We start from the raw sequence: 10554 nt of genomic DNA, 5'->3' as shown, positions 1-10554 counted from the left end.
AAGAAGAAAATTAATAACTGAATCAAAATAAATTTTCTTAAAAAAATTCTTGTAAATTTAAAAAAAATAAATAATATAAAAATTTTAAATAATAAAGAAATTCCTTTCCCAAAAACTAAAACCAATTTGCATTAAAATATTCAATTTAAAAGTATCATTAATTATTATTATGTTTTATTAATATATCAATTACATATTACAATTTATAGGAGTGCTTATATAACTATAGTACAAAATATTTGAAACAACGGATCACAAATTAAACCACTTAAATCACCAAAAAATAAAGTCCTCATTTGTAGATGAGCAAATTAATCAAAATTCTATCGGACGATCCTAACTAGCCCTTGAAAGTTAAGCATATTATTATTTATTACTAAACAATATATAATTTTGTCAGTCTAAAAGTTCAATCAAACTTTTACCCAAAGCAAATTTCACAAAATTTGCTTCAAAAAAAAGTTAAAAATTTATACTTACAATTTTTTTAAAAAATCCAAAAGAACTTTTTTTATAATCAAATCGTGCTATTTCATCAATAATTTAAAACTATCAATTATATATAAAATATGTATTCATTAATTTATTGACTATTTAAATTTTTGCTGGCTATTTGGATATAAAGCGGGATTAAAATCAGGATCCTGTTGCAGACGTGATCTTATGCAACTCGCAATCTGTTGTCGATAGGCTTCTAAAAGTGTGGCATCTTCTGCAGATTGAGAAACTATGTCGTTTACTGGAATGCTTGCTGTTGATGACTGATTCGAAGACTGAAGAGTCTGCCTCATGGTATCTGGAGAAACAAATATTTCAAACTGAGAATAATCAATAAGATTTGCATAATAATTCATTTCTAGTTTTAAAAATATTATTTAAGCGTGGACGCCAACTGTAATCAGTAGCTACTTACAAAACACAAAACGTATTGATGTTTCTAAAATTCTAAATTTTGATGAATTTTTATAAATCAATCGCTTATCATAGACCTCCAATATTTTAATATGTTATCTCAGACCACGAAATCTATCGTTGTAAAAGTTTCTTCAAAATCGTCAAAAAATGTTTTTCAAAATTTAATTAAGAAGAAACGTCCTGGCAGATATTCACCACAAACTAATCAAGACGATACACAATCAAGATCTTTCCATCATTTTTGAATTTTGAAATCGGCTAAAAATTGTGGGCTAAAACGTGGACAAATAATCTTACACTTCTGCTAATTACAAAGAAACGGCTTGGCCGATCGTCGCGCAAAACTAAAAAACGCTAGTTCCTATCGAGTTACAATCGGTCCAGCCGTTTACGAAAAAACGTGGATCGAAAAATTAGCTCACATACATACACACATACCTCGAAGGCTATTTAGTGGCATTAATTAAGAGTGAAGTAAATTTAAGATCATAGAATATATAAATCATAGCATTCTAGATCCTCCCCCTATGGAGTTAATACCTAACGGCGGTTTCCGTGGGCCATTTCACAAAGATATTTGAATAGTGCTCGTCGAAACCTTTCATTTGATACCCCACATGCCTATACTTGAAGTAAAACATTTTAACTCATATCTGACCCAGAAGTCTGCAACCCAGTGGTCTACTTTTTAATAAATCTCGTGTAACTTTTGAACAGTTCGTCCAAAGTAAATGAAGTATTCGGCAAATTTGTGCAAAATTAAATTGATATCAAAATATAAATAAACTTTCTTGGTTTGTTGATACTGTTACAAAGATATTTGGATAGTGCTCGTCGAGACCTTTCATTTGATACCCCACATGCCTATATTTGAAGTAAAACATTTTAACTCATATCTGACCCCGAATTCTGCAACCCCCATGGTCGACTTTTTATTAAATCAAGTGTAACTTTTGAACAGTTCGTTCAAAGTAAGTGAAGTATTCGGCAAATTTGTGCTAAATTAAATTATCTATAATATTGTCTAGTACAGGAAGACTCTACCTACTTGGTATGCTTTAAAATAACAAAAATTTACATCAAAATACAAATAAACTATCGTTGTAGAACCCTATTAGTTTGTTGATGCTGTTACAAATATATTTGGATAGTGCTCGTCCAGACCTTTCATTTGATACCCCACATGCCTATATTTAAATCTCGTTTAAGTTTTGAACCGTTCGTCCAAAGTAAACAAGGTATTAGGCAAATTAGTGCTAAATTAAATTATCTATAATATTGTCTAGTACAGTAACACTCTACAGCTACTTAGTATACTTTAAAATAGTAAAAATTTACACCAAAATATAAATAAACTATCTTTGTAAAACCCTATTGGTTTGTTGATGCTGTTACTAAGATATTTGGATATTTGGATAGTGCCCGTCGAGACCTTTCATTCATCTATAGAGATAATCGTAGCATTCTAGATCCTCCCCCTATGAAGTTAATACCTAACGGCAGTTCCCATGGGGACATTTTAAGAGACATAATCATAGCATTCTAGATCCTCCCATGAAGTTAATATCCAACGGCGGTTTCCTTAGGGACATTTTAAGAGAGATAATCGTAGCATTCTAGATCCTCTCCCCATGAAGCTAAAGGTGGTTTTCGTGGGGACATTTTATGAGAGATAATCGTAGTATTCCACATCCTCCCCCCATGAAGTTAATACTTAACAGCGGTTTCCGTGAGGACATTTTAAGACAGATAATCAAAGTATTCTAGATCCTCCCCCCATGAAGTTAATACCTAACCGTAGTTTCCATGGAGACATTTTAAGAGAGATTGTCGAAGTATTCTAGATCCTCCCCGGTAAACTTAATGTCTAACGACGGTTTCCGTGAAAACATTTTGAGAGGGATAATCGTAGCATTCTATAGCCTCCACCCATAAAGTTATTACCTAACGGCGGGTTTCCGCGGGGATATTTTAAGAGAGATGATCATAGCATTCTAGATCCTCCCTCCATGAAGTTAATGTCTATCGACGGTTTCGATGGGGACATTTTAAGAGAGAATCGAAGCATTCTAGACTCCCCCCCACCTACAAAGTTAATGCTTAACGGTGGGGAAATTTCAAGAAAGATAATCGTAGCATTCTAGATCCTCTCACTATAAAGTTAATACCTGACGGCGGTTTCTGTGAAAATATTTTGAGAGCTAATCGTAGCACTCTAGATCCTCCCCCTATGAAGTTAATACCTAATAGCGGATTCTGTGGGTATATTTTAAGAGAGATGATCGTAGCATTCTAGATCCTCCCACCATAAAGTTAATACTTAACGGCGTTTCCGTGGGGATATTTCAAGAGAGATAATCGTAGTATTCTAGATCCTCCCACCCCGTGAAGTTAATACCTTGGGGACATTTTATGAAATACAACCATAGCATTCTAGATCCTCCCCCCATGAAGTTAAGGCCTAACGGAGGCAAGAGATAGACGGAAGTTATAGCCAATATTATAACCCAAGCGGTATTGAGCCTAGCATACTCAGACAAAAGACTCAATCTGGGCTGTGTAAATGCATTTACTAAAAAAACCTATCTTGAAAGTATACATAATTAAGAGACAATCATAACATTCTAATCTAGATCCCCCCCATAAAGTTAATACCTAATAGCGGTTTCCGTGGGGACATTTTAAGAGAGATAATAGTAGCAATCTAGATCCTCCCCCCATGAAATTATTACCCAACATCAGCTTCCCAAAAGGACATTTTAAGAAAAATAATCTAGAGTAGAATTCTAGATCCTCCCTCCCACAAAGTTAATGCCTAAAGGCGGTTTCAGTAGGATTATTTCAATTGATAATAGTAGCATTCTAGATCCTCCCCCCACAAAGTTAAGTAAGCGGAGGTCATAGTCGGTACTATAACCCAAGCGGTATTGAGCCAGACATACCCAAACAAAAAACCTAGCTTGGGAAGAGTAAACGCATTTCCTTGTCTATTTAAAAAATAATTTATTTTTACATACCTTGAAGAGATTGTGCCAGATTCAAAGAAGGTCTTTCTGATGTTATCAACTTCCTACGCTTCGATGGCATTCCTTGCAAGTAAGCATCACTGAGTGGTGACTGTGAAGTTTGTCTGCGCTGCCTGATCACATCACGGCTGATTATTGGAACCCAGTCCTAAAAAATAGAATTAATAATCATCATCTACACATATTCATCAAACATTCAACTATCCATTCCCCTTACAGCTGGTAATGCATTATGCCACGGTTGACTTCCAATGACAACTTCTGCAGCAACCGGTTCTGCAGTGTCTTCATCCAATTCTATATCAGGCAGAGGAGGCGGAGCAGGTCTCACATTATTCATGGCTTCACCAGGATTCGAATTGGCGCTCTTGTCATTGTTATTAGGAACTTCATTCAAGGAACCAGCATTGCTACTTTGGGTGCAGGTCTCGGTGTTGGTGCTGAGTCCTGATAATGAGCTGCTGCTGCTTGGTTGGTTTGAAGGCACAGATGAGGTGCGCTGGTCATTGTTGTCCGTGTCATCGACATCCATAGACTAAATAAAGAAAATATGATTAGCGCACCTAATATGATATAGAAGAAACGTTATAGAGTGGCTCAAGTTATGAGTGACCGGGCATACGAGTGTTTAGAGATACGAGCCGCCAAAGGGGCGATTCGTTGCTTCGACATACGAGCAAAATTCGTGAAAAAGTTCTCTCGCGTGTAAGAGAAAGACGTTGTAGATGATTTTCCTACGACAGAAATATTTGGACTATTTTATGACAGTAACTAGCTGTAAGTGGAATTCTGTCTTGAGGAAATTAGGGCATCGTGCCTTAAGGCAAATTGCTGGAACTTACCGTACCGTAATTCAAAATTCGAGTAATTAAAAATAATCAATAAAAGTTGATCAATGATTTGAAACTTTTAATAGAATTTCGAACCATATTAAATCATTTCATCTTAAATCATTTATTTTGAAATATTTTGGAAATTCTGAACTTTTTTTCAAAGCAATCGTACGGCTTTAACTGCATAAAGACGAAATATCAAAGTGCGTAAGCGCCGCTTTGCCGTCTAACGCGTAAACATTGGTACGGAACCCATAGAAATGTAAACAAAATTAATACTTATTATTAAAATCTCTATAAAATATCTGATATTTTGATGTGCATATGTAGAATGTTCATTTTTGACCGCCAAATGGCTCATTTTTTTACTTTTTCCTCCATATATCCAAAGTCGTTGGACCTGTCTTTCCAAAAATTTGAACAGTTCTTCATTTAGTCAATACAAATAAAATGTTTTTTGAATTATTCAAATCGGACGCTCCGTTCTCTTAAAAACTGAGTTACCGTTTTCGGCACTTTTTGCTCCGTTTCTTCGGAATGGCTAGACCTGCCTTCGCCAAAAACTAATCAGCACGTCTACTTATCAATACGAATCGAATGTTTTTTGAATTATTCAAATCGGTTGATCCGTGTTCCCGAAATCGTCGACTAAAATTTGTATCCGAACATACATACATACACGCACACACATACACACACACATACATCCATTTTTTCTAAGTAAGGTATGCCAAAATGTTCAGAAACCTTTGAAACGCAATAATTTGCAAAATATTTATCAGAAACTAATCACCATAAGTAGGAACAATTGTTTTTTGAGTCATTCAAATCGGTTGATTCGTATGCCCTAAAACGTGGACGAAAAATTGTATCCACACACACACACACACACACACACACACACACACACACATCCATTTTTTCTGAGGTATACAAAATGTTCAGAAACCTTTGAAACGTGAAAATATGCATAAACTTTCATTTTCGATTTTTGGACAATCACAGTAACTTACTCTATTAAAAGTTAATACTAAATTTATTTTTATTTTCAAATAAACTTTACAAAAACCACGGTGCTGGAACAAATTAATGTCATTTTAATGCATTTATGTAAGTAACATTGCTTTGAGATACAAGCGTAGTTGCGAAACAAATCAAACTCGTATGTCGGGATACCACTTTACATTATTCTATTTACCTGGCAATTGGAACTGCGTTGACTCTTATAAACAATGTACGGCTGAATAACATCAGGATTGACATTGACAGTGTTCATATAATTCCTATACTCGGCTACACTGTACGACATAGCAAGCATTAGTAGATTTGGATCAGCTCCACGTGTAACGGAGGCCTAAAACAACATACAACATTATTAGCAACCACAAAATTATTTTGATTTAGGGACCGATTCTGCTGCATAACAGAAAAATGTTATGGCAAGGCCAAGGTATGAAGAGCTTTCCATACTAAATATTGACAAGAGCCATGTGGTTGCTGTGCAGACAGGCATTTTTCTCAGGTTGTCAGATAGAAAACCTAACCTAGAAACTGCAGAAATGTCAAAAAAAATGTTAGATAACAGGGTCTTTCTGACTCAGCTTCATAACATAGAAGTGACATTGCAGTTTATGTGTAAAACTGTCTGAAGGCACAGCAAATACATGAGATTTTGACAGTATTCAGTATGATTTAGTAGCATAATGTATGGAAGTTGGAGTGTAACATGCCCTTGCCATAACATTTCTGTTTTTTTTTTTTGTTGAAACAAATTATCACACACCACAAAGCGTTGGAATGCCTGCTCAGCACCCCTCTGTCCATCTTGACAAGAGTTCATAACAGCAGCAACTATTAATTCAACAAATTGCCTCAGTTCTCCAGTTAAACGTCTTCCGTAGTTATTTTCACCAGCACTTCTGTCCTGGTCCATAGCCACTGTTATCAGGTCTGGTAAACGTGCTCGTACAATTGAACACAATGTAGCAGGCAAGTCTATGTCATCACGTGTTGGGATTGTATTCTGAAAAAAGTGGAAATTGGATAGAAGAAAGTAGTGGTGCGTGGCATCGCGCCTTAAGGAAAGTTGCTGGAACTCCAGCATTGTTATTTAAAATTTTTGATAGAAGTATTTATTTTTATCAAATTTTTATTTTTATTTTTCTTACCACAGAACTGAGATGATTTTGCATCCACTCAGCTGCCCTGTTGGAAGCTTCACGCAAATCATCCTGATTAAGACTATCTTGTCCAGGAGCCAAGTGATTAAGTAAGAATCTCCTTATTACATTACGGAGCTCATTCAATGGCGAAGAGTCACCACCAGACAGCATTGAGAACAAGTCATTGAGTGGAGTACGATGAACCTGGGTAATAAAAACATAGATTATATCATCTTTTCTTTTTTAATCTGTAACTCAATCAGTCTTACCAATTCCATGATGAAATCTAGAAGCAGGTCTCCGCTATTTTGGCCATCGATGACTTGCACAACTGCATTTTGCAATGTATTGATCATAGACTGAGATGCTAACACATTACGGAACAAGTCCACAGGGGCTGAAATTAAATCAACAATAATTAATAAACAATAGTCAATTGAGTCCCTCAGCATGAAAAATGTGTAACTTTGTTATGTGAAAATGCAAATAAAAATTAAACAAAAATTGAATTTTTAGTCAATTCGAATCATTTCTTAAAAATATGCTTTATTAAGAATTCACCAGTAATCACATCTCTAATGTATTTTCAAATCAAGAAATCCAAATCTAACTTTCTAACCTTTGCAATGACATGAATTGTGATGTGACTAAAGATAAAAAATGCATCAATAGTTATTCCATTTATGTAGACCATTTTTTCAGACAGTTTATAACAATATAAAGCAAAAAGAAACATTTTAAGATAATCCACAGCATATTTAAATAATGTGTAACAGTGGATTACCTTCAGACAATCTACAATGTATTTATCATTCAACGATCAACAACAATTTAAGATAATTAGCACCGTCAACACCAACTGCCACGTCTTCAAGCAATCTGTAAAGTCTTCAGCCTTCAATAGAAATCAAATGGTTTTTTAATTATTTAAATCATACAAAGTCTTCAGACAATCTGCAACGTCCTTAGACAAACTACAAAGTCTTCAGACAATCTGCAACGTCCTTAGACAGTCTGCAAAGTCTTGTAAAAATATATTTTATTAAGAATTCACCATTAATCACATCTCTAATGTATTTTCGAATAAAGAAATCCAAATCTAACTTTCTAACCTTTGCAATGACATGAATTGTGATATAATTAAAGATAAAAAATGCATCAATAGTTATTCCATTTATGTAGACAATTTTTTCAAACAATTTATAACAATATAAAGTAAAAAGAAACGTTTTCAAATAATCCTAAAAGGCATTCAGACAATCTACAACATTTTAAGATAATCCACAGCATATTTAAATCATTTGTAACAGTGGATTACCTTCAGACAATCTACAATGTATTTAGCATTCAACGATCAACAACAATTTAATATAATCAGCACCGTCAACAACAACTGCAACGTCTACAAACAATCTGCAAAATCTTCAGCCTTCAATAGAAATCAAATGGTTTTTTAATTATTTAAATCATACAGTCTTCAGACAATCTGAAACGTCCTTGGAGAATGTGCAAAGTTCTTAGGCAGTCTGCAACGTTCTCAGGCAGTCTGCAACGTTCTCAGGCAGTCTGCAAAGTCTTCAGACAGTCTGCAAAGCCATCAGACAGCCTGCAAAGCCTTCAGACAGTCTGCAAGGTCTTCAGACAGTCTGCAAGGTCTTCAGACAGTCTGCAAGGTCTTCAGACAGTCTGCAAGGTGTTCAGACAGTCTGCAAGGTGTTCAGACAGTCTGCAAAGTGTTCAGACAGTCTGCAAGGTCTTCAGACAATCTACAGAGCCTTCAGACAATCTACAGAGTCTTCAGACAATCTACAGAGCCTTCAGACAATCTACAGAGCCTTCAGACAATCTACAACATTATCAGACAACCTGCAACGTCTTAAGTAAACCTATAGATAATAAAATTTTCAGACAAACAGCTTTGTAAAAAAAATTTCAGACAATCTACAGCGCCTTCAGACAACCTGCAATGTCTTCAGACAATCTACATAAACACCCAGACAATCTACAAAGAAGTCTTAAGACAATCTACAAAGAAGCCTTCAGAAAATCTACAAATAAGCCTTCAGACAATCTACAAATAAGCCTTCAGACAATCTACAAATAAGCCTTCAGACAATCTACAAATAAGCCTTCAGACAATCTACAAATAAGCCTTCAGACAATCTACAAAGAAGCCTTCAGACAATCTACAAAGAAGCCTTCAGACAATCTACAAAGAAGCCTTCAGACAATCTACAAAGAAGCCTTCAGACAATCTACAAAGAAGCCTTCAGACAATCTGCAAAGAAGCCTTCAGACAATCTGCAAAGAAGCCTTCAGACAATCTGCAAAGAAGTCTTCAGACAATCAACAAAGAAGTCTTCAGACAATCAACAAAGAAGTCTTCAGACAATCTACAACGTATTCAGACAGATAACATTTTAAGATAATCCATATATTAAAATAATATGTGATACTTTCAAATAATCTACAACATTTTTTGATGATCTACAGCATTTTTAAATAATTTGTAACACTCAGATAATCACCAAAGACTTCGGACAATCTACAACGATTTCAGACAACCTAGAGCATTATCAGACAACCTGGCAAGTCAACCTATAGATAACAAAATTTTAAGACAACCAACAACATTTTGAGACAATATACAACGTCTTCAGACAACTTGTAACATCTTCAGACAACCTGCAACATCTTAAGACAATCTACAACGTCTTCAGACAACCTGCAACATCATCAGAAAATCTACAATATTTTTTGATAATCTACAGCATTTTTAAATAATTTGGAGCACTCAGACAATCACCAAAGACTTCAAACAATCTACAACGTGTTCAGACAACCTACAACGTCTTAAGTAAATCTATGAATACATTTTAAGATAATCAACATTTTAAAATAATTTGTAACAAATTCAGACAAGCTGCAATATATTTAGACATCCAAAATATTCTGAGACAATCCATGTCTTCTGACAACTTGTGACATCTTTAGACAACCCTACAATGTGTTCAGACATTTTAAAACACTTTCAGATCATATACATCACTTCCAGATAATCTATAATATTTTCAGACAATCCACAACACTCTCGGACCATCTACAACATTCTCAAATAATTGGTAACATTTTCAGACAATCTATAAAACTGCCAGACAATTCTCACAATCTCATTGTTGGAAAAAACCTTAAAAATTATCACTTCAAAAAAGATAAAACACATATTTGTTTTACTACCTCCATTAACAGCAGCAGCAGCAGCAGCCGAAGCCATGCTAGAAGCCATTGATGAAGCCATCGAGGCAGCAACATTGACTGCAGCTCGAACTGGATCAACAACCTGATCTCTGTCCGGAGCACTGGCATTTTCATCAGGATTGAGATTGGGTGTGTTGTTATTCTCATTGCTGGTAGTATTATTGTTATTGTTGATGTTGTTTTGATTCCTGGGACGCAAGTGATGGGAGTTACACGGCAAGTAGGGGTCGAAGTTGTTGGTTAAACCACCCCATATACCACTGGAAATAGAAAGATGACAAAGAAGATGAATAATTGATATGAAACAAATATAAAACTAGTGGGGCGCATGGCATCGTACCTTAAGGCAAATTGCTAGAA

General features: G+C 35.1%; 1 protein-coding gene across 6 annotated transcripts in view; it reads right to left on the bottom strand.

The window, feature by feature from the left end:
• Nucleotides 1–281: 281 nt before the first annotated feature.
• Nucleotides 282–10554, bottom strand: part of LOC113376343 (large proline-rich protein bag6-like) — a 54631-nt gene continuing 44358 nt past the window's right edge. For 2 of the 6 annotated variants that reach the window (XM_026616251.1, XM_026616259.1), the window contains exons 16-23: nt 10174–10454; nt 7206–7333; nt 6943–7140; nt 6558–6797; nt 5973–6128; nt 4159–4476; nt 3933–4089; nt 286–796 (exon numbers count right to left, since the gene is read on the bottom strand). In XM_026616251.1, coding sequence (XP_026472036.1) covers nt 591–796; nt 3933–4089; nt 4159–4476; nt 5973–6128; nt 6558–6797; nt 6943–7140; nt 7206–7333; nt 10174–10454 — 1684 coding nt within the window. In that variant the 3' untranslated portion in view covers nt 286–590. Of the gene's footprint in view, nt 797–3932; nt 4090–4158; nt 4477–5972; nt 6129–6557; nt 6798–6942; nt 7141–7205; nt 7334–10173; nt 10455–10554 lie in introns of all 6 variants that reach the window. The other 4 variants (XM_026616279.1, XM_026616287.1, XM_026616265.1 and 1 more) reach the window with 4 other exon arrangements.

The sequence above is a fragment of the Ctenocephalides felis genome, unplaced genomic scaffold (genome assembly GCF_003426905.1).
Source record: "Ctenocephalides felis isolate EL2017-DRISC unplaced genomic scaffold, ASM342690v1 CF-g0.4_SCAFFOLD_00845, whole genome shotgun sequence".
NCBI classification, from domain to species: Eukaryota; Metazoa; Arthropoda; class Insecta; order Siphonaptera; family Pulicidae; genus Ctenocephalides; species Ctenocephalides felis.
Note: the sequence above shows the minus strand (reverse complement) of the source record. Positions and strands in the feature narration are given on the sequence as shown.